Source organism: Populus euphratica, unplaced genomic scaffold (assembly GCF_000495115.2).
Source record: "Populus euphratica unplaced genomic scaffold, PopEup_1.0 scaffold87.1, whole genome shotgun sequence".
Taxonomy (NCBI): domain Eukaryota; kingdom Viridiplantae; phylum Streptophyta; class Magnoliopsida; order Malpighiales; family Salicaceae; genus Populus; species Populus euphratica.
Genome location: NW_011499900.1, coordinates 44,898 through 72,423, shown reverse-complemented (window position 1 = coordinate 72,423; position 27,526 = coordinate 44,898). Strand labels below are relative to the sequence as shown.

General features: G+C 36.6%; 6 protein-coding genes and 1 long non-coding RNA gene across 13 annotated transcripts; 4 read left to right on the top strand and 3 right to left on the bottom strand.

Annotated features, from left to right (window-relative positions):
- Positions 1-12: 12 nt before the first annotated feature.
- On the top strand, positions 13-1,545 carry LOC105132593 (two-component response regulator ARR22-like). Of its 2 annotated transcripts, none has more exons than XM_011036167.1 (3): positions 13-390; positions 473-683; positions 1,106-1,545. In XM_011036167.1, exons 1-3 carry the CDS (start codon positions 122-124, stop codon positions 1,106-1,108), a joined length of 483 nt encoding a protein of 160 aa, XP_011034469.1. In that variant the 5' UTR covers positions 13-121; the 3' UTR covers positions 1,109-1,545. The 2 variants fall into 2 exon arrangements, with proteins under 2 accessions (XP_011034469.1, XP_011034468.1); XM_011036166.1 differs by having other exon boundaries at positions 1,102-1,545.
- A 1,604-nt stretch (positions 1,546-3,149) lies between these two features.
- Positions 3,150-5,471, top strand: LOC105132589 (uncharacterized). Its single transcript, XM_011036160.1, has 3 exons — positions 3,150-4,166; positions 4,259-4,469; positions 4,817-5,471. The coding sequence occupies exons 1-3, from the start codon at positions 3,562-3,564 to the stop codon at positions 4,991-4,993; spliced, it is 993 nt and encodes a 330-aa protein (XP_011034462.1). The 5' UTR covers positions 3,150-3,561; the 3' UTR covers positions 4,994-5,471.
- LOC105132591 (uncharacterized) lies at positions 4,514-7,202 on the bottom strand. The gene is made up of 2 exons (XR_843603.1): positions 7,123-7,202; positions 4,514-4,612 (listed from the first exon to the last, which is right to left on the bottom strand). It is a non-coding gene; the product is annotated as an uncharacterized LOC105132591 (long non-coding RNA).
- LOC105132592 (uncharacterized) lies at positions 6,030-9,099 on the top strand. Of its 4 annotated transcripts, none has more exons than XM_011036163.1 (5): positions 6,030-6,436; positions 6,859-7,035; positions 7,299-7,980; positions 8,093-8,303; positions 8,574-9,099. In XM_011036163.1, exons 3-5 carry the CDS (start codon positions 7,346-7,348, stop codon positions 8,721-8,723), a joined length of 996 nt encoding a protein of 331 aa, XP_011034465.1. In that variant the 5' UTR covers positions 6,030-6,436; positions 6,859-7,035; positions 7,299-7,345; the 3' UTR covers positions 8,724-9,099. The 4 variants fall into 4 exon arrangements, with proteins under 4 accessions (XP_011034465.1, XP_011034464.1, XP_011034466.1 ...); XM_011036162.1 differs by having other exon boundaries at positions 6,826-7,035; XM_011036164.1 differs by having other exon boundaries at positions 6,030-7,035; positions 8,126-8,303.
- An 838-nt stretch (positions 9,100-9,937) lies between these two features.
- On the bottom strand, positions 9,938-14,660 carry LOC105132588 (FAD/NAD(P)-binding oxidoreductase family protein). Its single transcript, XM_011036159.1, has 10 exons — positions 14,554-14,660; positions 14,301-14,421; positions 13,993-14,092; positions 13,612-13,755; positions 13,238-13,296; positions 12,745-12,812; positions 12,603-12,654; positions 11,718-11,891; positions 10,967-11,566; positions 9,938-10,571 (listed from the first exon to the last, which is right to left on the bottom strand). The coding sequence occupies exons 1-10, from the start codon at positions 14,559-14,561 to the stop codon at positions 10,356-10,358; spliced, it is 1,542 nt and encodes a 513-aa protein (XP_011034461.1). The 5' UTR covers positions 14,562-14,660; the 3' UTR covers positions 9,938-10,355.
- Positions 14,661-16,551: 1,891 nt separating this feature from the next.
- On the top strand, positions 16,552-20,111 carry LOC105132587 (uncharacterized). Of its 3 annotated transcripts, none has more exons than XR_843602.1 (3): positions 16,552-17,727; positions 18,092-18,167; positions 19,149-19,671. XR_843602.1 is itself a non-coding variant. In XM_011036158.1 (2 exons), the coding sequence occupies exons 1-2, from the start codon at positions 17,468-17,470 to the stop codon at positions 18,150-18,152; spliced, it is 321 nt and encodes a 106-aa protein (XP_011034460.1). In that variant the 5' UTR covers positions 16,615-17,467; the 3' UTR covers positions 18,153-18,745. The 3 variants fall into 3 exon arrangements, 1 of the variants encoding a protein (XP_011034460.1); XR_843601.1 differs by lacking the exon at positions 19,149-19,671 and adding an exon at positions 19,731-20,111 and having other exon boundaries at positions 16,599-17,727; XM_011036158.1 differs by lacking the exon at positions 19,149-19,671 and having other exon boundaries at positions 16,615-17,727; positions 18,092-18,745.
- A 572-nt stretch (positions 20,112-20,683) lies between these two features.
- LOC105132586 (ankyrin repeat domain-containing protein 13C-A-like) lies at positions 20,684-26,386 on the bottom strand. The gene is made up of 3 exons (XM_011036157.1): positions 25,680-26,386; positions 23,658-25,393; positions 20,684-21,334 (listed from the first exon to the last, which is right to left on the bottom strand). Exons 2-3 carry the CDS (start codon positions 25,269-25,271, stop codon positions 20,993-20,995), a joined length of 1,956 nt encoding a protein of 651 aa, XP_011034459.1. The 5' UTR covers positions 25,272-25,393; positions 25,680-26,386; the 3' UTR covers positions 20,684-20,992.
- Between the last annotated feature and the right edge of the window lie 1,140 nt (positions 26,387-27,526).

Below are 27,526 nucleotides of genomic sequence, written 5' to 3'. Positions count from 1 at the left end.
AATTCCCCCCCCCCCCAACAGATAACCGCTATATAAAAGACCGCATTTTGGCGAACAGGCACCACAACATCTCATTCGCTGTTCTTTCTAATCCCCTCTCTCTGAAACCATTAATTCATCAATGGCTGAACAAGATAACACTCAAATTGATGGAGAGATTCAGAATCTTGTTAACAAACTGGATAAGTGCATTGCAAACTTTGATGGAAAGAGGCAAGTTTTGGATAATGCAATTGGGGAAAAGATCCAATCACTGAAAAAAGATCGAGGTGAAGCCAGGGAACTGAGGTTGAGTCTTCATCAAGAATCTGGTGATACAAGGAGCAAGAAGATTGATGTTGTGAATCAATGGCTGAATCAGAAGGCACTGATCAGTGGTGACCCAGATTAGTAGGTGTCAATTTTTTTTGTCTTCAGAACACATAGCTCTTAACTAATGACTATTCTTTTTCTGTCTTTTCTATGTTTACAGCTATGATTTATCTGTGCTTATTGTTGATGATGATCGTGCTGTTCGAGACAGCAGTCGGAGAGCGATGATGTCATATGGGGCACAGAAGCAGTTTATAATAGATGTTCAAGAGGCCAAGAATGGAAGAGAAGCTGTTTATCTTCATCTTGGTGGAGCTTCTTTTGATATTATTCTTATGGACAGTCAAATGCCCGTCATGACGGGACATGAGGTATATGTTTTCTGACCTTCAACTTGCTGAGGAGGACTATTGAAATTTCATAAGATGGGTTTGTTTTCTGGAAAGCCCATTAATTGCATGCTAAAATTGGAAAAACAGAGATTCTTATTATTTTCTTTTCTTGATAATTCAGAATATAATTGAAGGTTGCAAATTTGTATTAAGTCTCACACAAGAACCACCAACTTGATAGAGTGAAAAGGAAACAACTGTCGGTACTTGTCTGATCTTGATCATGATTAAATAGAACATTGTAACTCATCAATGAACCTGAAAGTAGATTCTTCGTAATCCCAAGGCCCTTTTGGTTTGCTTAAAATTTTAAATACCTTCTTGCATGATAATTTCCCAAAACCTCCTAAAAATGTTCATATTATCATGTTGACATTTAGTACTCCTCATATGATAGGCAGTAAAGAAGTTGCGTCAGATGGGTGTTAAGAGCCGGATCATCGGTGTCAGTTATCAATTTGAGAAACCAGCTTTCAGGGGCTCAAGCATAAACAAGTGGATCAAAAAGCCATTGAATCTTGAAAAGATCGCTGCTATCTTTTGTTAACCCAACAAACGGAGAGTTTCTAGGTCGCATTGGTTTGTGTTAGCTTTTTTTCCAAGTTAGATGCAGAGATGAGCTCTATGAATAAAGTTTCCGGCTAGCAAGATGAATTGGGAAGTGTTGTATTGCTTAACTGTATTGGTTTTCATTGATCTGGTTCTGATGTTGATCATTTATCTGGTCAGTATTTGTTTTCACTGATCTGATAGAAACTCAGATTTAGTTAGTGCGGAGATGACTCCAATGTATACAGAATTTCAGTTTTGTTTCTGCAGCAATTCATATTCCTTATAAGCATTTAAATAGGAAGACATAAGCATTTAAATAGGAAGACAAATGAAATGTGGAACTGAATGAAAGAGCCAGAAGAGGGATGAGACTTGATTGGAGATTTATTTGCTTAATCTAACGGAATTAGCTGGCTTTAGAGGAAATGACCTACCTCGTCTCTGGATAATCCCAGCCTAATTGCAGGTTCTACTGAATTGACTCCTGCCTTTGAACATTACGGTTTTCAGTTTGGAGGCTGATAGGTCCTCGTTGTTTCTCTTTTTTAAGAGATATAATGAACAATCGAAAAATTTCTTACAAGCTATGATATGAACATAAAATGAATTGTAGAACCAAATTTTCTTAGAGGCGGCGATAAAGACCGAACAAGGGATTGACAAGGTTCGAGCTAAATTGGCTAGCTCGTGAAATGCTGAAAATTCTGCGTGTCAGTTTTAATCGGTCCAGGTACCGGTGAGGACTTAAATTCTTAGATTTGATCACACAGATACAGGAACTGCAGCAATGAGAATGCGATATCTTACCGCATAGCAGACTAGCTATCAATTCTAGGCATATGTTGTATTCCCTTTTTCTTTTAATTATGTTCTGATATTTGTTTTAGACTTATTCAACTGATTTGCAATACTGACCACAGGAGAATGTGATTTCTGTATCATTTCAATTCCATTTAACCATTTGTTGAAGTTGACAACCTCAAACAGATAGGCATCAGCTGTGATTCACTTGAACGTGGAGGTAACTAGCCATTGACGGATGTCAATAAAGCAATACGATGATAAATTTAACAATACTTACATTTGCATAAAATAAAACTAATTATTTCAACAATCAATTACAAGTCTCACTTTGTTGCAGAAAAACAAAAATTTAATAGATTCAGTCAGATTCTAACCGGGCCATATGAACTTCCTTTTTGTGGGATATTTCAATTTTTTTTTTTGAAAGTTATTGCATGATATTATTAACCTTTTTCGAGAACACGGCTCACTTGGCTGGCCCAACGAAACTAAATTTCCCGCCAAAATCCTGGTTATAGGCTCTGTGTTTGACAACACCCGCCATTTATCATTGGTCACCTGTCACCGTTTCCCAACCTCAACATCATCCATAAGTAAACTCAATCAGTTATAACTGATTTTTAAGTTTCTTACTTATTCTCTTTTCTAGATAAGTCATAATCACCGTCAGCCTGCATCTGATCTTGAGCATGATGAAATTTATAGGAGCTGAATGGAGTTGATCCTTCATGGTTACGAGGCCATTTTGGTTTAGTCTTGAAGCATAAGCATGTTAATATAACTTAACTTCCTGTATGAAAACTTCAACTCTCAATCAATGTTCTGATATGCATTACGATACTGACAATTGCTCCTGCATGTATATTTTAGACAACTGAGCAATTATGCAAGATGGGTGTTAAGATTCAGATTGTAGGCGTCACTTCTGAGTCTGAACAACAATTGCATTGAAAAGCCGCTGAGTCCTACAGAGATCACTTCTGTCCTCCTGATCCCAAACTAGCAAAGAAGGATCGATACACCATCATGAGCTAGAGAGTTTCTGGGCCTCATTGGTCTGTGCTAATCTTTTTCCATGGTCCTTCGATCTAGAGGTGAACTCTATGAATAGCGTCTTTGAGTTGCTAGTTATGCTAAGAAGATAAACAAATAATTGCACAAACTAATCGTTGCGCTTTAAGCTGAAGAAGTGTTGCTTGCAATTGGCTTAGGAAAGGGAAAGGAGTCCAGAAGTGGTAGAAATTGTTAGAATGCACTGGTTTTCGTGTTTTTGTTCAGCTTCTTATTTAGCCATTCACCTTCATGTGAACTTAACCACTTCTCCCCCTCTCTCTATATATACAGAATTGAAGTTTAGGTGTCAGATAAATAGAGAAAAAGAAAGGTTTCTTATTAGAATATAATAGCTATTGTTCTGACGTTCTCTCCTAGCTACAGAAACAAGCCTCTCACTTTTCTTTCTGATTCTCCGTCTCAAAACCAAGAAACTATTAATTCATCGATGCCGGCAAAACCCTCAATGACAAGTCAAGATAACACTCAAATTGATCTTGAAATCAAGACTTTACTCGTGCAACTGAACGGCAGGGTCACAAATTTAGAAAAAAAGATCACTTCTGCCGAGTCCTTCAAGGCAGAAGTTGAAGCTTTAGTGAATGAAGCAAGGAAATCTCATCACTCTAGCACTGCAAGAAGAAACCATCTTGATAAGGCAAGGCAATTGCTGATGCAAAAGATTGATGAATTCAAGAAAGAAGATACCGAGGATAGAGGACTCACAAAGACTGATGCAATGGGGGCTCCTTCCAATCTTACAGGAAACCGTGCGTCAATGGTTCAGAAAGATCACAGGCAAATTCAGATTCTAGCAACAGAAGTGGATCGGTACATTGCAGAAATTGATCGGAAGGTGAATGTATTAGAGGATCCATCCTACCTGACGGAAGAAATCAGAGCACTGAATGTAGATCGAGTAAAAGCCGAGTCTCTAAAACTTTTTCTTCAATCTAGTGATAGAAAGAAGGATCTTGAAGTAAGACGAAGGATTGCTTACGTGAATCAATGGCTGAATCATAAGACGGAGAGCGATAAAAGTGTAGACTCAAGGTCAGAGGGGTATCTGTGAAAACTCTTACTGTGAATTTTCTTGAGATATTTCTTTATCAATTGCTATGGTTTTTCCTTTTTTATGTTTACAGCATCAAATACTTTGTGCTTGTTGTCGATGACAACTGTGAAAATCGAGAAACCCTTCGCGAACTCTTCATGTCTATTAAGTCAGAAACGACGCCTACAATGGATGTTCAAGTGGCAAAAAATGGAAAAGAAGCTATTTATCTTCATCTTGCTGGGGCTTCCTTTGATATGATTGTTATGAACGATTTAATGCCCGTCATGAATGGAATTGAGGTATGTCAACGCGATTGCAGAGCGTTTTTTCTTTCTTTTCTTTTCTCGTTTTATTATATCAGAAAGAAACTTATTCAAGATTACAAATTTGCACGAAGACCTGCATAAGAAACATCTACTTGATAGAGTGAGAAGGCAGCGATGTACATCAGATCTTGATCATGATGAAATAGATAGGGGCTGAATAAACTCGAAAGTAGCCTCTTCATGATTCTGAGGCCATTTTAGTTTTATTTTTGAAGCACAAATTGTACCCACGAAAATGTTGAAAGTATCTGCTTGCTTGATGGAATTTGAGTTCCTCTGAACTAATATTATGATATCGACACTTGCTCCTCTTTTGTCAGGCAACGAAGCAGCTATTCGGCATGGGTGTTGTCAGCTACATTGTTGGTGTCGGTGATGACACCGTGAAACAAGCATTTATTGATGCGGGCATAGACCAATACATTGAAAAGCCTCTGACTCCTGCAAAGGTCGCTGATCTCTTCCCTGATCTCAGCGACCCATACTTTGCAATTTAAGTGTTTCCCAGTTTAATCCGTCTGCTTTTACTTTTCTTGGAAGGTTCCTAGTTGTAGAGATGAACTCCATGGATAGAACTCCCGACTAGCTAGTTATTCTTTGAGATAAATGAATAGTTGTACTTCAAGCAGAGCTGGGAGGTGTTGTGTTGGCTTAGTTGTAAAAGAGAAGGATAAAAGTTGTAGACATTTTTGGTATTAGTATTCATTGTTTTTGTGCTGATGTTGATCATTCAGCTGTTTGATTATCATGGCATGCTTAGCTATTTGCAGAAAGAAATGGCTACCTTACTGCGATGCTGATTCCATTTTTACAGCGTTTGGATTTGGTTTCTGCAGCATTTGAATTCCTTTTAAGCATCTAAAAATGACATAGCAAACTAGTGCTTGGCTTAGCGGTGAAAGGGGTTCGTCTCTTTTCACTGCACCTGGATTCAAGCCCTAGCGTGCACGCCTGTCATCCCCGCGATATCTTACATGCCTACTGGGTTTGCAGGATATTCAGTAGATCGTGAAAATTAGTCGTGATGCGCGCAAGCTGACCCGAACACCCCACATAAATTAAAAAAAATAAAAATGACAGTGATGATCCTAAACTGCTAAGGCCTTCTACTTTTAATCGTGACTTGGAATGCTGCATACTGGCTTCTGGCATTAAATTTTTTTAAAAAGTTATTATATAAAAATTCAAAATAAAAAAATAATAATTAGAAAAATAAAAATAAAAATAAAAAATAAATCAAAAGAGTAATTATAAATTTTAGATTGAGAGGCAAAATAAAAAAACAAAAAATAACTTTAACAAAAAAATAAAAAAATTGAGGATTGAATTAAAAAAAATTCATAAATTTAGATTGAAAAATAAAATTAAAAATGAAAAAATAAGAATTAAAATGAAAAAAAAAAGATGGTAATATGAGATTAAAAAATAAAATTAAAAAAATTAAAATTTTATAAAATAACTAAAAATTAAATTTAAAAATTAAAAGGATAAAAATTAAATTTAAAAATAAGATTATCTGAAAATTCGAAAGATGCAGAATCCGAGAAGAAAAGAGAAAGTAATGGGAAAAAAGAGAGAGAAAGGATTGTCCATGCCAAACCAAATGTCTGTCGATTATATGCATCGTTCAAGGTCGGGCGGCTGAGACGAATCTGTCGCCGCCCTGGAAGCTTCCATTTGAGCTATTTTTTTTTCAGAGAACTGGACCAGTACATTGCAGAGGTTCTTCGGAAGGTGAAGGTATTAGAGAATCCATCCTACCTGAGGGAAGAAATCAAAGCACTGGATGCAGATCGAGTGAAAGCCGAGTCTTTAAAATTTTTTCTTCAATCTAGTGATAGAAGGAACGATCTTGAAGTAAGACGAAGGATTGCTTGCGTGAATCAATGGCTGAATCAGAAGACGGAGATTGTTAAAAGTGGAGACTCGGAGTCAAAGGGGTATGTTTTGGCTAATTTATTAGCTTGCGTGTGGTCAAAACCAGTCTGCTATTTTCTGCAGAATAGCAGGGGAGATGAAAACATTGCAGAAACTTATCACTCGTTTTCTTTTCTTTCTCTCGTTCATCTCCAGAGCATCCACGGGCGCACACACACACACATATAAGCCACCACATCGCAGCCTTACATTTGTTCATCTTCATCACCTTTTAATCTAACTTAAGATTAAATAGCTGTCACCCTAACTTAACTAGTTACAGCATATTAACCTTAACAGCATGTTTACTGTGAATTATGTTGAGATATATCTTTATTAATGACGAGCAATGTTAATCTTTTACTCTGAATCCATCTTATCAATTGCTATGAAGATTTTTTTATGTTTAAAGCAACAAATAATCTGTGCCTGTTGTCGATGATAGCTGTGATGATCCAGAAACCCTTCGCGAACTCTTCACGTGGATCGAGTCAGAAACTAAGCTTCCAATCGTTTTTAAGTGGCCAAAAAATGGAAAAGAAACTGTTTTCTTCATCATGCCGGGGCTTGTTTTGATATGATTGTTATGGACTATTTAATGCCCATCATGAATGGAATTGAGGTATGTCAGTGCGATTGCTGAAAATTTTTTCTTGTTTTTCTCCTTGTTTTAATATATATAAGAAAGAAACTTATTCAAGATTGCAATATTTAAACTTCTCTCGCCCTCCTTCAAAATCAGTATCTCACCAGTATGTGACCTTAACCACTTCTCTCCTAGTCCTAGCTAACAGGAAAAAAAAGTTGTTTAAAAGAACTAACTTTGGCGCGCGCCGCCCCTCTCTCTCTTCAATAACTCATTCACTTTTCTTGCCATCCTCTCAGTCTCTCTCTCTTAAAATCAAGAAACCATTGATTCATCAACGGAGCCTATGATGACAAGTCGCATTTCAGACGAGGAAGATAGCACTCAAATCGAACAAACCATTGATTCATCAATGGTTGTCGAACCAATAACACCACCAACGGAGCCTACGATGACAAGTCAAGTTTCAGATGAGGAAGATAGCGCTCAAACTGAACAAGAAATTCAGGCTTTGTTTTCTATACTGGATAATTACATCACAAATTTGGAAGGAAAGTTGACCGATGCCAAGTCATCCAAGGCAAAAATTGAAGCACTTCTTGAAAAAGTAATTCAATTGCTGATTGATGTACTCAAGATCAAAGCAGAAGATGGTGAGGATAAATGGTTCATAAAGAGGGATGGAATGGTGGCTCCGTCCTATCTTACAAGAAACAATACTGATCTTCAGCAAATTCAGTTTCTAGTTAGAAAACTGGATCGCTACATGGCAAAGGTGGATCAAGAGCTGCATGTATTAGAGAATATATCCTTCCTGAGGGAAGAAATCGATAGAGATCGAGAAGAAGCCACGACTTTGAAACTTACTCTTGAAATTTGTGATACAAGGAACGATCTTGAAGTGGGATCGTTGGTTACTTATGCGAACCAATGGCTGAATGATCAGAAGACACAGAGTGTTGAAAGTGTAGACACAAGGGGGTATGTGTGAAACCTTTCTCCGAGAATTATTGTCTTGAGATATTGCTTAGTGAATTATTTTCTTCAAATGTATATTAAGATCAATTGCTATCGTTCTTTTTCATGATGACAGCAACAATTTCTCGGTACTTGTTGTCCATGACAGTCGTGATCTTCGAGAAACCCGCCAGAGGCTCTTGGTGTTGCTTGGGTATCAAAAGAAGCTTCAAATGGATGTTTCAGTGGCCAAAAATGGAAAAGAAGCTGTTTATCTTCATCTTGCCGGGGCTTCCTTTGATATGATTATTATGGATGACCTGATGCCCTTCATGGATGGAATTGAGGTCTGTCTTTTTCCATTGAACTTAATTAAGATAAAGTCTTTGAATATTTGATCATTATGTATAGACCATTACTGTCAGACTCAAATTGTAATAAAGAGAGAATCTCTCTCTTTTTTTTTTTTTGTTCTTTTGTTGATAGGTCAGAATATAATTAGGGTTACAAATTTGTACAAATTCTGCAAATGACCACTGACTTGATAGAGTGAAAAGGCAGCAGCTGTAGGTAATCTTTATATTATGATACTGACATTTTTGCTCCACATCTGTTAGGCAATAAATCTGTTACGCAGGATGGGTGTTGAAAGCCACATTGTCGGTGTTACTGGTGAGTTTAAGCGACTAGCTTTCATGGACTCAGGCGCTGACAGCTGCATTATAAAGCCACTGACTCTTGAAAAGCTCGCTGCTGTCTTTCGGTGATGAACTTTCTGAGTCTAATTGGTTCGATCCGAGTCACCTTTTTCTTGCATTGTTCTTAGTTGTAGAGATCATGAACTCCATGAATAAAGTTTCGGAGCAGCTAGCAATTCTATGAGGATAAAATGAATATTGTTAGCATTTCAAGCTGGCAGGCTAGTGTTAATTGGCTTAATTGTAGAAGGAAAGGACAGAAGTGGAAGAAATTCTAGTATTAGATTTTGATGTTCCTGTTCTGATGTTGATCAGTCAGCTTGTTAGTGATTTCATGTTTAGATTTGGATAGTCCTGCCGAAATGAGCGCAATGTACAATCTGAGGAAAATACATGATCCCCTTTCTACTGCATTTGAATTTGTTTGCACAGCATGTGCAATGTACATCTGAGGAAAATACATGATCCTAAACCACGAAGGCATTCTACTTCAATTTTCACTGTGGCGGCTGAATTCTGGCTTCTGCAATTAAATTTTGCTGAGGTGCTTTGGTTGATTGAAACCCTCACTCTTTGGTATATTTCTATATCATTTGAGTCCTCGAGCTCCCATTTTCACGCCCTGCTCTGACTTAAGACATTTATTTGCCAGATTACTCGCTCACAGTTGGTTGTGATACATATCTTCATGATGCTGGCTTTGAAAGTAAAGTTGAAATCTTAGTGGCCTGTAAGGTTGCCAAATGCTCCGTGCAGGAATCTGAATAAGAATGGATTTTGAATTTTCACCATTATACAGTGTCAGGTTCGCCAGTAATTCCCATGGCAAGTACAGCTTGATGTTAAATCTGAATTGATTCCTCCATTCCCAGCCAAGTTAGCAGTGATTCCATAATAATCCTCATTGAATATTTTGAGAAAATCAGTGAAACGTTAGTTCAAAATGGATCAGACCAGTAATGAACAATGAGAGGTATCAGATTTTATTGATTAAGTTTGACATAAAGACCAAAAAAAAAAAATAGTCAACCAAAATATTCACATCATCAGGATCAACTCTTGGACAAAATCTCCCGCGCAAATTCTGGCCAACGTTAACAGAGCATGTATTCTCTTGGAAAATCATCTGTTGCAGCTTTTGGCATGCACCATCTTGGCTCAAGGGGATGGATGGATGGATGGATGGATGTATGCATGTATGTACGTACGTACAAGCACATCTACTTGAACAAGGATGCAGAGCAATAATCCATGCAGTTCTTTGTGGATATTGAGTAGCACTGTACAAATTATGATGATATACTTGTTGATTAGGATTCAGGGTATCAACAAGATTGGCCACGATTGTGCAGCAGCAGCACCCAGGGCATACCAGCTTATGTTCTCAACTGATAATCAATCTTCTTGAACTAGTTTTAGTAACAATCAGCAGCCCAAGCATTATACAAGAAACACAAGCTTCCGGCAATACTAACAGAGTCCCATCACTTACAAGGCAGGCTTTAGTATTTACCATCCGGGTTCAAGTGGACATACAAGCAAATATCCACTTGAAGAAAAAGGGTAGAACACTTATTCTAGTTCTTTTTGGATATTAGCGAGTTAGCAGTGCATGTAGTCTGGAGAAAATTACAATTTATTGCGTCATACAAAATCTGGAAATTTGAAGTTGAGTCTGATTCGTGATGTTGTATGGCTGGCTCAAGAAAAAAGTGGTAGTCTTTGCTCTCCCGAGGCATACGAAATGATACTCCTCTTGAGTGGCGAAATAAAGTGTGCCCCATGAAATGCAGCAGCACGCAGTATATTTAGAGGGCCAAAATCAACGGAGTATGCCTTCTGAAAGCCATCTAGAATAGCCATCATAGTCATGTTTGCCAGTTTTCTCTCTGCTTCATATTTTTTCAACAGCGATACCTGCGACATGGGCTAAGTTACTAGCGACAATTTTTCTCATCATGTAGAATGATCAACAAATGCAACAACATGGGCTCGACAGGATATGCATCATCACTAGCTAGAAACTCAGATGATAAAACTAATCCAATGTAATCTGTTAAAAAGTCACTAAGAACTAACTGCCAAGGCATGGGTGAAAATGCAAAATATGGAATGTAATTATGTCTAGATACCCTGAAAATAAAAAACATGCCACAAGGAAAAGTGATCCAATTTTTATTACATCAGTTGTTTGACATGATATTTAAGGCAATGGATATTTCAACACTGTAGATTATTGAAGAATATAAGCAAGTGTATGGTGATAAATAATCTACTCCAAGTATAATTAAGAAACTCAGAAGATGACATACCTCCCCGATGTCCATGCCCACAGCAATTCCTTCAGCAATGATTCTCGAAAGAGCAAATGCATCTCCAAAACCCAAATTAACTCCCTGGCCAGCTAAAGGATGAACTGTGTGTGCAGCATCACCAATCAGAACAACACGCTTTGATGCATATTCATTTGCATGCATTAAAGACAATGGAAATGTCATCCTCTCAGATGCCAACTTTACCACTTTTGGTGGAATTTCAAAAGACTCATTAGCAAATATTGTCACATTTCCTCTGAGCCATGAAAACATGCCTGCACTACCTGGTAGACTTGACTTGGGATGAGAACCATATCCATAATCCAGAGCATGATTTACAGCTTTCACAAAATCATCCTCTTTCATTGATTTAAAATCAGATGACTCCTCTGGGTTCATGGTCCAAACAATATTGCTGAATTTGTCTCCAATTGGAAGAAGTGCAATTGGACCTGCCGGTAGAAACCGTTGCCATGCACAGTAATTTTCCGCTGAATGTTCTACAGTGCATATCACTGCATTCTGCGAGTATTTCCACCCAGTTGTTTTAAATCCGGCAAGCTCCCGGACTTGTGACTTCCCACCATCAGATCCAACCTATGATGAACGCAACATAACTCGACACTGATTGATATGTTATTTGCTATAAACATTTTATAGTGGCTCTTGTCTAAAATGAAATCGCAAATCTTTCATTCTAATATATTTTAAAGGCATAACATAGCTTCATCAGTGCAAGTTAAATTACCACCAACTTTGCATATAGGCTGTTGCCATCACTAAGTTCCAGCTTTGCTACACGTCCCCTGGCATATGATGCTTCCGTTGAGGCTGTACTGTCCACCACTATGGATGACGAGCTTGGATTTTGAGACATTGAAGTTAATCTAGAATGGTATATTTTCTTTTGGAAATCTGTGTCCTGTACATTTAAGGTTTTAGTATCAGAAATCACAATAGAAAGCATTTTTTTCCTCGTGGAAAAACTATTGCTTTTGTTATTGATACATGAAAAGAGAAAACTAGTATTCCTTAATGTCCAACGGGAGATTAAATGCAGCATCACAGAATCAAGAAGACATGCACAAGAAAAAGATGTGTTACTTAGATTGTTATCTCACACAGTTATCAGATAATTCACCCTGGAAATGCCAAGGGAACTTATATGAAGAAAGAAATATCTCTCTTAAGGAATGGATGCGTTCAGTCAGGGGACAAGGACCTCAAAGGCTATTCCACATCACAAATGCAACACATATAGAAAATTAAGTAATAGAGAAAGCATGAGAATTTCCACAAAAGAGAGATGAGACTGGGCATATCCAGTGTTTGAGTAAGACCTGCACCTATAGGAACACAATACATGTTTATATTTTAATTATTGATGGAAAGAGTATAATTGCATTCAGATATTCAAAAGAACTACCAAAAAATAGGTGATATTCCTCAGAAAATAAAATATACAATAGGCCCATATAGATTCCCATTAGAATCTCCATAATGGTAATAGAATCTATGCATAAGATAACATGTAACATCAACAAATTTAAAGTTCCCATTAGGTATCGCATATAGCATCAACAAATTTAGATTTCCTGTTATGTATGAAGATAAAGTTTGGTGTAAAGAATACCTCAATTCGTGATAACAGAGAACTATGGAGCACCTTATTCTCCACCACACACCTGCATCATGATGAGTCCAAAATCAGCATCTTCTGTGATGTCTAACAGCAGGATCACAATATGATATTTTCACTTCTACATGTGGCTTACCCTAAAACTTCTTTGTCTACATCTCTTGCATCGTATTTTGTATATCCTAAGCCAGTGTAATCCCAAACCTACAGAAAACCAAGAAGTGGCAGGCAACTGATGGCATCATATGTTATGTGACAGTACAGTATATATTTCATTGCAGAGGGCAAAATCAAGCAATTTAAAAGATAGCACTTTCTATGTAGCTGCAAAAAAGAATAAAAATATGATAAGAAGAAATAGCAGCACAACAGTAATCATAAATCATTCTAATGTGAACCAAATTCTGTTATTAAAAATTCTCAAGCCTTGTAACGAAGTTTCTATTTAGTTCCAGATGCCAAACAGAAACTTCATATGTGCCAGGAATGCATCAAATTCACAAGTCGAAAAAACTTAAAATGCATCAGCAATGGTAGTAATTCTAGGTAATTCCAGATTGGAAACAGACTATGTCAACCATGTGAAACATAGAAGTGCATAAAAGAAAAGAAAATAAAACAGTCATCACCTGCATCTTATCAAAATATGCATGTCGATGTTGTTGAACATATTGCCAGGCACCAGTATCTGCAAAACCATCAATGACAATCCAAAGATTATATCTAGTCTGTTGCCAGAAAGTATGTTAAACATCAGCAGTCTCTCATTGTGGTATTTTCAAGAAACCAATTAAGATGCCAAGTCTTCTAGGAAACAAATTACTGTCTTGGTAAAATCAGGTGTGTTTTTAATTTCATAACAAAAGTTTATTCTAAAGCACTTACACTATATAAGCAAAGAGAAATCAATCTTGAGGTTTCTGTAACAGTGTGAGTTATTAACAAAAAACACAGGAGATACACATATACCGTACAAAGGAATTGCGTGCATTTATCACGATACCTTTGAAAAAAGATATAGTTGCAGGTGTGACTGTACTGACCCTTGGATCAGGTGGGTCTTCTCTCTTTATGCATGGTTTATTGGCCAAAGCAGGACTGCTATCAATGATGGCAACACTCAGATGCTTCGTCAATGGCGTGGTTGCTGCAAGCAACAAAGTTAATAACTTGATGCATACAAAACATAATGCATCAATGAGAATTGAGTCATTTATACTACAAGAACATACAGTATCAAAAGTCATTGACAGGCAAGCACCTATATTTTCCATTTGATCTTGTTTGTTTAAATCCAACCCCCAATTGCCAAGCATAGAAGAATAAATGGAGCAGTGACAACATAATATTAGACAAGTGCAAATGAGAGGGAAAAAAAACCTACCCAAGGAACAAGCTAGGGCCATGCCAACCATGCCTCCCCCAACAATAGCAATGTCATATGGCTGAACATTGCCAGTAAAACTCAGGTTGCCATCACTCTCCTACCACACCAAAACCAAAACAATCAAATCCAATATTGTACCACAAAGATTAAAACTTTACAAGAACCCATTAACCTTTATAGAGATATAAAACTAATTTTTGGAAAAATAAGACTGGAAGAGCAAGAATTCTAGTAAAAAAAGACCCTTCAATGCATAACACATGAAAAACACACATGATACAATTAATAATAAAGGAAACCATTACCTGATTAGATTGGGAAGAAGCACCAGCAGTAGATGCTTTTGAAGCTTCATCACTGAAAAATTTCTTCCTCGAAAGTTTGAATATTTGATTATTAGCAGGAACAACTTTCCTTGCGATCACCCTGTCATTTGTTGAATGTTTTAAAAAATGGGAAAAGAGAATTTACTTAATAATAATAATAATAATAAACATTTTAAAAAATTAATTAAATCAAATGAATAAGAGTTTCATAAAAGTAACTTGACATGGGCACCTGTTCATTCTTGCGACTGCAGAATTTCAGTGATTGTGAATTTAGAGAGGGAGAGCAAGAGGGAGGGAGAGAATGAGGGGAGGCAAGAAAACAAAGAGTGATATGGGCTGGACGGAGCTGGTCTTTGCTATAAGGGCCATTTTGGGCTTCGTTTAACTTATCGAAAGATGAGATTAAAGGACTCCATATGGGCTAAGTTACCCGAACACTAAGCATGGGCAGCTGCTGTAAATAATTGTAGAAACAATGGCAGTTGTTTTATACATTCAAGGAATGTGTTTTTCGAGCTAATACATCAAAGCCGCCTCTCTTTTTGTTTTTGTTTTTTCTTTTTAATTAAATTCCACATAGTTTACTACCTATTTGAGATGCATTAAGTATTTTTTAAAATATGTTTTCTTTTTAAAAAATATTTTTTTATTTTTGATATGCTCGAATAAAAAATAAATTAAAAAATGATATATTTTTAAATGAAAAACATTTTGCATTACAATATTAAATACATATTTAATATTTAATAGGTAAATTTAAAATTAAATTAATTGATTTCCTGACTAATGTTGGTGTACATAAAAGTAATTTAAAGTTGATCTAGTTGATGATATGATGAGTTAGTTCATATTTTAGTTAATTTAATAAAAAAATAAATTAATTTTTTTTTTAAATACCTAAATATCATGATTTTGTTTTTGTTTTAAAACAAAGATATTGATTGGGATTAACTTCCTTAACCTTGCGGCAAAGTATCAGTGGATCAAATTTAATAACTAAACACGCCAACTTAATTTAGTTAGTCAAAGAAATCACATCTATGTTAAAAAATTTGACCTCAAGTCAATTCTAATCATTAATAATTTATTTTATTTGTTTGTTTATTTTTATATATTTTTCAACTAATGCATTGGGATATTTTGTTGCTGTGTGGGACAGCATAGGCTCATCCAAACTAAGTTTATTGTTATTGATTTATTTAAAAAAAAATCATTTATATCAAGATAAAAAAAATTATGAGAACAAATACTTTTCTCAATTTTTATAATGATTTGATCTCAATGGAATTCCAATCAACAAGATAGAAAATGTATGGCATTGCTAACATTTTCTATTGATAAAAATCTTTTATTTATTTATTTATTTATTTATGTGTGTGTGTGGCGTGAGAATTTCTCTCTCTTTATGGTGAGAGGTCTCTTTAGATTGTGATTTAAACCAATAAAGAGAGAAATAAATAAATTGGTCAGTTTTTTCCTTCATGACGTAAATTATATAACGACAGAGTTTAAAAATTGCCAGTTTTCACCAGACTAAACTAAAGGTCCAGCTTTAAAGGCCTGCAAATGCTATAGTCCATCTTGAGTCACTAGAATTTGTTGTCAAGACTTTATAACCCTAAGCCACCTTGATTTCGGATATGTTTTAGTGTTTTTTACATTTTTTTAATTTAAAAATATTATTTTTTATTTTAAAAAATTATTTTTAATATCAACAAATCAAAACCATCTAAAAACATCATAAAATTAATTTAAATAAAAACAATTCAGAATTTTTGAAACCCCTTGTTGAAATGCTGCCAAACGAACACTTCTGGATGGATATGAGATTTTGCTTTGAGTTATTAAATCCGACTCGGCTAACTATGCATGATCTAGTATAAGGACTCGGTCACGGTCAAGGTCACCGTCACGGCACGAGGTCGAATCGGCCGCCGGCCAAAACAATGGCAACAAAGGTTTAAATGGTGATGCTGCTACTGCATTACAAATCACAGCTTCTTCCTCCTGGTGGATGTGAACGCGTTGGATTTATCGCCTGATACAAACAAAGAAATGTGCCCTCCTACTCCGAGACGACAAAACCAATATTGTACCATAACTATCAAGCGCACATCATAGCTGTTAGTATTAGCTAATCCAAGATTCCGTGCCCCCTTCCAAACGATAATAGCACTTGCTATGACAAGGAATTAGTTCGCTCATCCCTGTTCATGCAATCCAGCCATGTAACAGGGTAAAGAAGGGAGGGGGGAGCGTCTGAAATGATGTTTAATCAATCTTTACAGTGCACAGACTAGCCCTCTCAAGCCTCAAGAAAGCTACAATGTTGCAAACAAAAAGAAGATCTTGCAGCTCTCTTTATGATCGTCCTCTCCACGCTTTCCCTCTCCACTCACTTGTCGCATGCCCCGTGGCCTTGTGCCAAGAAAAGCAAACAGCACGAGATGCAATAAAGAGATTACATGTCCATTTCCAACTGTAAACCAGCAATGAAAAATGTATCCCCACAAACACACACACACAGTCAAAAGTTAAAGAAGGAAAAAACATGTGCCACATCTTTCTTGGTTTACCCTAAGACACCAATTCACCACAACACTATGATGAGTGCTAGGAAGAAAAGGCGAAGGGTATATAAACAAGTCTAAGTGGAGGGTGAGGCAATCACCATGATTGTACCTGTGCTTCTATATCCAATCATCTTTTCCCAATTACCCTGCATAACCCAACACACATAGCCCCACCTTGAAAAATCAAGATATATTGCCATATCCCCACTTTCTTAGATGCAAAGCAATAAACCATAATCGTTTTGTGATAACCACACCCTATTAGCACTTCTATATACAGGCTGATTTCCTCTCCTTCTGTTTCCTTTTTGTTCTGATACCAGCCCATTACTGGTAACAGGCACAGCTACAAGTTTGGTTGGATATGCATGGTATATCAATATATAGAGAGAGATATCAAGTTTGGCCTTACTGACTGTACTCCTGGCGGCCTCAGGGCAGAACCGGTGCACTTCTTTAGTGTGCTCTTGCTATGTACCCTCAAGAAACATTAACGACAAAGGTGAAGAAAGCAACAGGAGCAACAATACTAAGAAGGGATCCTTTGCGGAAGAGAGAGAATATGGGGTCATGGAAGAAGCCAGTAATAATGAATCAGTGCAAGATCATCAAATGAGCAATGGTGGGAGAAATAGAAGAAGCAGGAATGCGAGTGGGTCTAATAATGGATCTCTCTTGGAAACTTCTCCTCTCAAGAGTACTCTCAAGAAAACTACTAGTGCTATAGTTGGGGAAAATCAAGCAAGGAAAGATCATCAAAAGAGAAAAGTCAGTTGGCCTGATATTGCTCATGGAACAGATATTGCTCATGTTCTTGAATTTGAATCAAGGTAATTAAAATTATCCATCTCCTGCTTACCATACTTAATTTGCATGATTGGATTTTGATTGTGTTAGATGATGAATGCCCTGGCCACAGCATGCTTTTTTGATAAGCAAATTATTGCCGATAGAATCTTCAACAGTTATAAGGGTGTTTTGTCCCTAACTTGAGAGTGTTTAGGCTTAGGCACCATTATGATATGTAGGGGCATGCTTGTATGAACAATTTCTAGAAAATGAAGTGCATGGTGTTTTTTTCTTCCATTTCCAATTTATCCATATATGCCATGTATTTTAAGGTTAAAGCAGCTGTATTATTTGTTTTCCCCTTGCACTTTCACTAAATTTTCCTTCTATTTCATAATGTCTCAGCACCTCTGATGATGGAGAACTTGAAGGAGTAAGGAACTCTTGTGTTTGTACAATTCAGTGAACAAGAAATCCATAGGTGCCACTTTTTAATTGCTCTTTACTGATTTAAGGAATATCTTCAGGATCATATATATCTTGTTCCTCCTTCCCTTGTAAAAAAAAATTAAAAAATCATTAATTATACTTCTGATCATTGGCTCAAGAACCAATTAGGTGCATTTCATTGTTGAGTGCAATTTGGTTGAAATGTGGAAGATGGCTCAAAATATAATCACATGCAACCATAAGCCAACAATGCATCTTCCCAAGAGATGCACAATGACCCTCGAAGACTTGGAAGTTTTAATGGCAGAAGGCACAGTGTGACATTATCTACTGAGAATCTAGTCCATGACACCAGCTAGAGTTGTTAATGATCGCGTGAAGTTGTTGAACTTGTTTACATATATGTGCGTGTGTGTGTGTTGAGTCTAGGGGAAAGGTTTCTAGCCTTTTATGACTTCTACTCTTAGGTGTTTGGACAACGTAGGTAGAAAGGGGCTGGCGGGGTTTGGCTTGAAAATAAGTGCACATCCAGCATCTCCTGTTAGCAATAATAAATGGTGAACAAGGCACATGATGGGAAGCAGCCCCCAAGTCCAGATCCATTAAATTATTTTTAAAAAAAATCACAGGAGAAACAGAACATAGTCAACATGTGGATATATCTAAAGTTCTAAACCTATAAACTTCATTAAGTACCCTAAATACTAGATTAGTGGGGAAAGGATCTACATAGAAGGCCCGGACTAACACGAAATTGCAATTCAGTCAACCTCTTGGACTAGCCTGATGATGTTAGCTCAAGTTATGGCGTAGAATATCAGTACCTGTCAATGTATGGTCAGAGCATGAATTTAACTCCTTTAGCCATCATATGCAAATAATTTTTCATTTGGGACATACAATGTGCAAGCTTCGATTGACATTTTTGTTTCAGAGGAGAGGTCTAAATCCTAGACCACTTCGAGGATTAGAGAAACGGGTGCCTGCTGAGATTTTCTATATATGTTGACAGAGCAGGTTGCAGGTATAAATGGTGAGTCCATGAGGGTCTTTCTTCAAACAAAACGCTGGGAGTACCTAATGATCTATATAACAACTTCATTTCTATAAGAATATAAGAATTCCAGGGGAGAAATAAAATCTCAAGGCATCTGTACTGTACGTACAGAAGATAAGTGGGATATGTGTCTGAATTCTTTTTAAAAGACTGGGGACAAAGAATGATTGGGTTGTTGGAAAAGTAAAGGTTGAGAATCAGGATAGTTCGTAGGACCAATTATAAGACAATTGTATTGTCAGCATGGTCAAAATAGAACGAATGCAAACTCATGAGAATCAATGCATACAAGGAACTAGAAATGTCCTTCTCAGGACAAATTCCTCGAATTTTTTGCTATTAGCTAGCGTCTCACAACACGGATGAAGATATAAAATAAATTTATCTTTCTCTAACTCAACAAAGGCCGTATAAAATAATTTGCCTCTTATTCTTACAGTTTTCCTTCTTTTTTCCAAAGTTTCCCACAGTTTTTCTGTCCTTTTTTCCAAAGTTTCCCACAGTTTTTCTAACATTTATAGCTTTCTCTTCTTACAGATGGATCTCCTGATGATGCAGTTCTTCAAGAACATTTCACAGTATTCACATTCTTGTACTGTTTCTTAATATAGAATTAACTCAAGTCTTCTATAACATGGAAGGCAGAAAACATGTAAACAAAAACTGTAAAAAGAAATAAACCATCCAGGATTCTTTTGCAATGGTTCTGTCCAATCCTTTGCGTAACGCTTTGCCCAAGTTGCACGACTACTGGGGACCTTTGAAATAGATTTCTAACGAAACCAAGACCAATCAGTCCTTTCGTTTTCTTTTTATTCTGGAAAAGTTGGCCCTGTACTCAGTCATTAAGCTCAATCCAGGGTGTGCTCCCCGAGTTGGGTGGATTGATCTGATGCAATAAAAAATAATAATTCTAAATAACATTATTTTGAATTAAAAGTTCAAAAGTTAAACCCAGTTTTAATAAAGTTTTGACCAGATTAATCTTGAATTGATTTTTTTTATACTCAACCCTAGCAAGGGGCAGGTCAAGTCGATCCTTCAAGCCAGATTTAATAATAGCACCTCTATTTAGGGCCATCAAATGTTAATAAGACGCGTATGAGAGTCTTTTAAACAGGAATCTAGGAGAGCTTACGTTTAAAAAAGGCACTTTAACCCAAAAGTGTAGAATAATGAATTTTAAATTTATCTTATATATAAACACCTCAATTCATTGCTGATATGAAATTCCCCACTCGCATGTCTAGCTCAACACGTAATGATTTCTTAATTGGTTCGTGGTGAAAATTTAAAAGTTCAGAAGACACCACTGAACTAGGCTTACTGTGTGCAAGCATGGTGGGAGTTTTGGTCAGTGAATGGCAGGGATGGAGTTGGGGGCGACATCGAAGACCAGAGAATTGACTTAAAATGATACGGAAACCTCTATGTACTTGTAGATAAAATGAAAGATGGCAGCTACAAATGAAACTAGCTGGTTGTCAGTAAGAGTTATAAATCAATCACATACAAAGGTGGTGAAACAAATTGATCTAAATGGAGTTAACGTGTTACATGCAACAAAAGCCAAGCAATTGTTGTAAGAAAGAATCACAATATTTCTTCCTTCCCAACCCCCACAATGATACATCAAATTTTCTCCCAACATGGGGATCCTTTGTTTTTTTTTTTCACTCACAGTATCACAATATCATGGTCTTATAACACACTATTCCCTATTTCGCATCTGCTGATCAGCAGCTCATTTTGCAAGCTAAAACCTCTTTTACATATTGGTTACAATCTCACGCAAGCCTTTAATGACCATGATTTCTTGCTTTCTTTGATTTGTTCTTTTCCTGCATCTTCTTCTTCTTTGCTTCAGCTGTAACCCAGGTATAATCTGGAGGAATAGCAAATGGGTCCTGAATGTTCTCTATCCTACTGCTAGAGCCACCAGCAGACAAGCTAGGGCGTTGATAAGGGGCTTTTATCCACTGAAACCAAGATGAAGTTGAGGACTGCATAACCATCGGACTTTCTCTTAATGCAGCTGTAGGACTTGAAGGGGGCGTTGCAAATTCATCCAATGGCTGTAGTTCTTCAAACTTCGTAAATGTAACCAGTACCCTGATTGTGGGAACTACTGGGATAGCAACCTGGATGTAACCAAAAAGTTTTTAGAAAACATATTCAGATATTAACAAAACAATCAGACCGAAGTGTGTGCGTAAACAAAGCCACAGCGTACGAATCATCAGCATTATCAATTTTGATGTGATTTTTCCCGTATCTAATGAAAGCATGTCAGTGAATTTGGAAGGAAAGAATGTTACTGAGGTAGTCCAAAACTTTACCTAGGTACCAACTCATATTTGTTAAAACTTGGCCAACAAGCCAAACTAGATCAATTAGATTTATAGCATCCATATTAATATTTATGCATAATAATTAGATATTTATGCACAGTGTTTAGATATTTTATCTAGAATGGTTGGACACCTGACAGCGAGTGTTTGATGCTCTCTTTCCACAAGGCCAGGTTAAAATCCTTTTCTGTCATATTTTGGTCCAGAAGCATTTCTAAAAATTGAGCTCAGCAGGGAACTTTTCAAATTCAAATGAAATTCAGCAGAATTGAGTTACTTTTTCTGTCAAGTTCACTCATAGATGATCCTATCACAAACTTAGACTTGCCTAGTATCTGGTTATCTGGGTTGCTAGTTTGACCAGCTAGACAGGGCTGGATGGATCTAATAACTATGCTTCTACCTTGCATCCAAAAACAAGTAGCATGTGGCTAGACCAGGAATAAGGAGAGACTAAGCAAGACATGGATATTTGCAAAAACCAAACAACATAATCATGATACTGATAACGCAGTCTGAAGAAATGCTGCCTTTGACTTGTTGAAAACTTATCCCGTGAATAAGCAGAGAAGATTCTTGGGATTCATCATTCAAGGTAAAATCATCACCTTCTTTCATTCTTCTTCAGGCGGTATAAATTGGTATAATAACAAGCATTGTGCATTTCAACACAACAACTTACCTCATTTCACCAGAGCAAATGCTTCACCAACTTCAGCAAAAAGCCAAGTCAATATTTATTGAAGATACGAAGGCCAAGCAATTCCATGTTATTGTGGTTATTCACGACATAGAGGATGTTATTTATTAAGTGCATCATGCCAACTAGCCTCTCACAAAGGAGCTAGCCAACTTATCAGAATCAAAGGCTAATGAAGAGAATCTCTTCTGGCAACTATTTGGGGTTTAGAAACATCAATCCTACACGGTTGTTTCAGCGTGGCAAATGTAACACATTAGAGTACTATACTAACTCTGTATTTAATATGCTACACCACCCGTCACCCCAGGTAATCTTACAACTAAACCAAGACATCATAACTGGCTGTAACTAAAGTGGAATGAGCTACGCTATTCCTTGACTTTGGTACACCAACTGGAAAACCTAAAAAAAATTACTATAGTTTGTTTTATTGACCACTTCTTTTTTTCAACATATTTACGCTATATGCTGGCCCTACAGACATATGGGTATTAAAAAGATGCCAAGGGATAGCAGGGTAAAAGGGGTTGCTGGGTGCAGTTGTCGAAACTTTTCCTTAGATGGCTGGTGAAGGACCCACAAAGGATTTTAGATGGTTTTATAGTAATTACATTTCCAATACAAGAATATCTAAATCTTTTTCGGGTCCTCTGTTAATGAATGTCACACATTTGAAGACTAGTTAGAGAGTGATTGAGATTGTGGTAAGGGTTAAGAAAAGGAATGCTTGAAGTCAAAAATCAAATTTTGTTGGTTGTTTTTTTGAAGCCATGGTGTTGGAATGCCAAAGATACTGAAAACCACGATTTTGAGAAAGAAACAATTTGCTATTTTTTTAACTATGGTTTAGATGGAAATCAAGGTCTTGGAAATGCAATGCCAAACACACCCTTAATTAAGAATGTGATCAGAAGTTGTCCTCCGTTACAAGGCAAACATTGTATAAGATTAATTCTGCTCTAATATTGAAAATCTAACAACACATAACTGCACCACATCATGATTTTATGACCTTCGCTCAACAGAACTCCCAGGGGCTGGAGATGCATTAGACTCAAATTAGGTAAAGTTGCTTCAAAAACCTAAGTCCAGACCTTAGCAAGACAAAAGCCTCATGCATCATTTATAAGAGAACACACGATAAGTTTCTATCCAATATGATTTATATCATTGAATAGATTCATAAAGTGCACTCAATTTTAAGAAAGGCATGGACAGCCCTATTCGTACCATATAGATCATGGGATTATATAGTATAGATCTAGCAAGGCAGAAATCAAAGAGAACATGATTGTAAGGGCAGGGCAGTGGTAGGTGATGACAAAATTAAACAGCGAGCTAGTGAGCGCACTTGTACTTAAGGAGTTTTGTATTGTCAAATTCAACTGGATATAAAAGGAAACACCATACCTTAACTGGAAAGGTTCCCATAGGAAGTTTAGTTGTGAGCAGCTCTCTTAAGCGACGAATTGCCTTAACCTTGTTTGCAAGAATGTCAAGCAGTGGAAGAAGCTCTTCAGTTTGCAATGGGAAGTTTGGAGAAAGCCAAAGAGTAGGTCTTAACCCTTTCTTGTACTCATTCTCCCGGCCTCCTTCCTTGCGACGATTATTGCTCTCAGAACTCACAGAAGTAGATGCCTTGCTATCTCTCCCTTTCCGGTGCTCATCCCTCAAAACAATCTCCACAGAATGTCTTCCTGGTTTAGGCTGACTTATGGATGGAGAGTCCCCAAGTAAATCACTCACCTTCTCATCCACACAAAGAGAACTTCTTGGCGGAACAATTTTCTTATGCCCTTCAACTTTAGAATCTCGTTTCCTCCAACCACCAAACCACCCTTTCTTTTCCTGCTTAGTCTCTCCATTTCTAAAACCATTTGCATCTTCAATAGGAACCTCCCTGGTCTCATAACAACTATGACGATGTGCGATAATCCCATCACCATTCTCAGAGCTCAGCTCTGACGTCTCCAATTTAAGAGCAACTTCAAGTTGCCTTCTTTCTTCTTCTGTCAAAATGTCATTGAACTCCTCACTTTCTGTTTCATTATCATTGCAGGATGAGAAGAACTCATCATCTGACATAGCCCCTGGGACCTTTCTAGATTTGATGCTAACAACCACATTGTGCATGTCATAGACCTTTGCCTTCCATGAACCCACCATTTCCATTTTCTCCTGCCGCCTCCAAGTCAGCTGTGGCAAAAGAACTGCTTGGGTCACATCAATCCCTGGCCTGAATATATTAGTCTGAGACATTGCAGCCACTTCTTGCCGAACCTCTTCATCAGTTGCCAGAGAACCAGCACCATCCAAAGCATTCATCACCTCTTTATCCTTGTGTGTAATCATGCAAAGTGACCCAGAAGGGATTTTCCCGTCCTCTGATCCATCACCAAGGAAAAGAATACTCTGATCTGAACGCTGGATCCTAAAACCATCAAAACCAGCCAAAGTCATATCTGCTCTCAAATTGGAACCCCTCTTCCAGATTTTGTAAGTATCTGAAGGAGCAATCCTCGAGATGAAGGGTATCACAGAACTCTCAAAATGGAATGTTATTTCCATGTAGAAGTCCCTCATCCTTCGCATTGTTCCCACCAGACGAGGCAACCTCCTACACCACTTTGCCCATGCCAACGGCTGGTAATGCCTGACAATAATCATTGCAATCCCTTCTTCTCTATTGCAGATAGCTTCTTGGAGTGCGCTCCATCCCTGCTCATTCTGCAAACTCCAATCTGCACCGGCAACCATAAGCATCTCGGTTGCAGTCTCATCACCCAGTTTGACAGCCAAGTGAAGAGGGGTGTCACGGTTCGGTACATCACGCCTATCAATTGCAGTAGCAATAGCATCAGCCTTCTCTTCCTCAGCCAATGAAATCGCCTCATTCCGAATCTCAGCAGGATTGCAAAGACGAGGAAGGCCAGCAACTATCTTCCTGAGAGTGGCATAATCTTTGGCTGCAATGGCCTTATGCACAGGACTATGGGCATATTTAGAAATGTCAATGCCCGCCATCCCTCAGGAGGATATAAGGATCAACTTAGGTCGATAATATAAACAAACTCAAAACCTCAATTCAATCATCCAACTATAGAACTCGATAAAGATGACTGATAAGCAATGCCACAAATTAGAACCTAGGAAAAAAAAAAGCACCACAATCAACTATTTGCAGGTATAAACAACTGACTTTCTGACATAAGAAATTAGGTCCAGTTCATCATTATTCACCAAGAACAGCATGAGCTTTATCTTGCAAACTGTCCCAGAACAGAATAGACCCAGTTCAAGTCACACTTAGATGGTCACAAGAAAACAACCGAAAAAGAATCAAACTTGCAGCAATTATCAAGAAGCAAAACCAGAGAATATAGTAGTGGGCCCATAGCACACAAAAAAATCCAAGAAGGCAAGAAATCTCACCTCCTTCTAAGCTTCTTCCTCTCTTTGCTCTTCTCCTCAAAGAAACCAAGATTCTCCAAAAGAAATTAATTCACCAAAACCCCACCTTCCTCTCTCTCTCTCTCTCTCTCTCTATATATCCTTGCGATCCAATCCAGATCAGACAAACCCAAAAATATGCATGTGGGGGGGTGTCTGAAGAAAAAGAAAGAGTTTTAAAAAGAACCCAAGAAAGATTGATACTTTATAGTGTTAGAAAGGAACATGAGTGGGGAATCTGATAGAAGAAACGATGCAAGATTTTTAAGAAAGGAATACAAGAAAGTGGCTGGCAAAACCCATTATCCAACCAAAGCTCCCCCAACAATATATAATACTTCAGTAGTCAAAGAAGACCAAAAACACAAGAGTAGACTCTAGAGAGCTTATATATTGCACTCCAAGGAGAGGTGAAGAATCAAAGTCTACTGACTACTACAAGGTTTTTTTTTTTTTTGTAAGTTTGAAACAAGAGACAAGAGGGTCTTTAATGGGTGAATAAATTGTCAATCAATGTTTATTTTGTAGCTGTATAGGAACAAAAGAAGGGAGTCGCACAAGATTGAGAAGGGTTTTTCCTCTCTCTCTCTTTTACATTTTAATTTTTTTTTTACAAAAATTGTACTATTGTTGTTGAAGTAAATAAAGATTTGGTTTTTATTTGTTTTTTAGATACAGCAGTGAGTAATGAAGAGAAGCACAAGGACAGAAATTTTTTAAAAAAAATATTTTAAAAAAATTAAAAATTATTATTTTAAATTAATTGTTTTATATTTTTGAATTATTTTAATATACTAATGTTAAAAATATTTTAAAAAAATATCTTTTTAAATAAAAAACCCTTTAAAAATTTATTGCACCTATACTTTTACACGTGCTCATGAAAAGGGCAGCATGTTAGGCAAGAAATACGAACCTTCCTTTCCTGTTTATTTATTTAATTTGTTTTTATTATGTGTATATATTCAATAATTAATGATTAAAAAAGACGAATTCATTTTCAATAATAGGATTGAATGAGATGTTACTTGAGATCTGTGGACTCCAAAATTGGTTTGATTTGAAAGAATAAATTAGTGATATGTTTTTTTTTTTTTTTAACAAACACGGTGGGGTCATGGTTAGGCCTAGGCCTTCCTGTGGACAAGTATTAGGTAAGGTCAAGAGTGCGAGCTTCAAATAAAATGTCACATGAATGGTCCATGGGGTGGCTAATGGATCACACAAATATCCTTGATCTGTTACAGATTTTTTGTATTTGATTGGACTATAGAAAATTCTTGCAGAGAAAATGTGAAATAAATGTTCTTATCATCATGTTGGAATAGTATTAATGTATTATAAATATCAATTTTTCATTTTAGTATGTCAAATAACGGATATTGTTTTAGTTTAAAACTATATCTTTAAAGTTTCAATTGATTTAAATAAATAAATTTAAATTTTATTTTGTCAAATTGAACATTAAATTAATATCTAAAATTATTGTTAAAATTATAAGGACATGTGTAAAATCAACCAAAATAAAAACTTAAATACAATCTCCAATTAACTTAACTAAAATGATTAGATTGTAGAGAAAAATAAATTAAGTGACAGATAAGAAATTAAAGAAAAAATAAAATATTGTGGGTAGCTATTGCAACCCATGATAAATTATTTTTTCTTTCTATGTTGTATTTTTATTATTTTTTAATATTTTTTTATATCATGTACTTGTAATTTAAAATATTATTTCATGATTAGCTGGGCATTGATTTTATGATATCAAATTGTAATTATTACTAAAAATAACAATGTAAAATTTTACATAAAAAACAACAAAAGTT

Bases quoted from the DNA above. Each gene is read 5' to 3' on its own strand.
- LOC105132593 (XM_011036166.1), top strand. From the start codon at position 122: ATGGCTGAACAAGATAACACTCAAATTGATGGAGAGATTCAGAATCTT. The intron at 391-472 runs GTAGGTGTCAAT...CTATGTTTACAG, and splicing joins ATCAGTGGTGACCCAGATTA to CTATGATTTATCTGTGCTTA. The intron at 684-1,101 runs GTATATGTTTTC...CTCATATGATAG, and splicing joins CCGTCATGACGGGACATGAG to GCAGTAAAGAAGTTGCGTCA.
- LOC105132589 (XM_011036160.1), top strand. From the start codon at position 3,562: ATGCCGGCAAAACCCTCAATGACAAGTCAAGATAACACTCAAATTGAT. The intron at 4,167-4,258 runs GTCAGAGGGGTA...TTATGTTTACAG, and splicing joins GATAAAAGTGTAGACTCAAG to CATCAAATACTTTGTGCTTG. The intron at 4,470-4,816 runs GTATGTCAACGC...CTCTTTTGTCAG, and splicing joins CCGTCATGAATGGAATTGAG to GCAACGAAGCAGCTATTCGG.
- LOC105132592 (XM_011036163.1), top strand. From the start codon at position 7,346: ATGATGACAAGTCGCATTTCAGACGAGGAAGATAGCACTCAAATCGAA. The intron at 7,981-8,092 runs GTATGTGTGAAA...TCATGATGACAG, and splicing joins GAAAGTGTAGACACAAGGGG to CAACAATTTCTCGGTACTTG. The intron at 8,304-8,573 runs GTCTGTCTTTTT...CACATCTGTTAG, and splicing joins CCTTCATGGATGGAATTGAG to GCAATAAATCTGTTACGCAG.
- LOC105132588 (XM_011036159.1), bottom strand. The intron at 12,655-12,744 runs GTAAGCCACATG...ATCATGATGCAG, and splicing joins GTAGACAAAGAAGTTTTAGG to GTGTGTGGTGGAGAATAAGG. The intron at 10,572-10,966 runs GTATGTCATCTT...CCCATGTCGCAG, and splicing joins TGGGCATGGACATCGGGGAG to GTATCGCTGTTGAAAAAATA.
- LOC105132587 (XM_011036158.1), top strand. From the start codon at position 17,468: ATGGAAGAAGCCAGTAATAATGAATCAGTGCAAGATCATCAAATGAGC. The intron at 17,728-18,091 runs GTAATTAAAATT...ATAATGTCTCAG, and splicing joins GTTCTTGAATTTGAATCAAG to CACCTCTGATGATGGAGAAC.
- LOC105132586 (XM_011036157.1), bottom strand. From the start codon at position 25,271: ATGGCGGGCATTGACATTTCTAAATATGCCCATAGTCCTGTGCATAAG. The intron at 21,335-23,657 runs GTATGGTGTTTC...GGTTACATCCAG, and splicing joins TGGGAACCTTTCCAGTTAAG to GTTGCTATCCCAGTAGTTCC.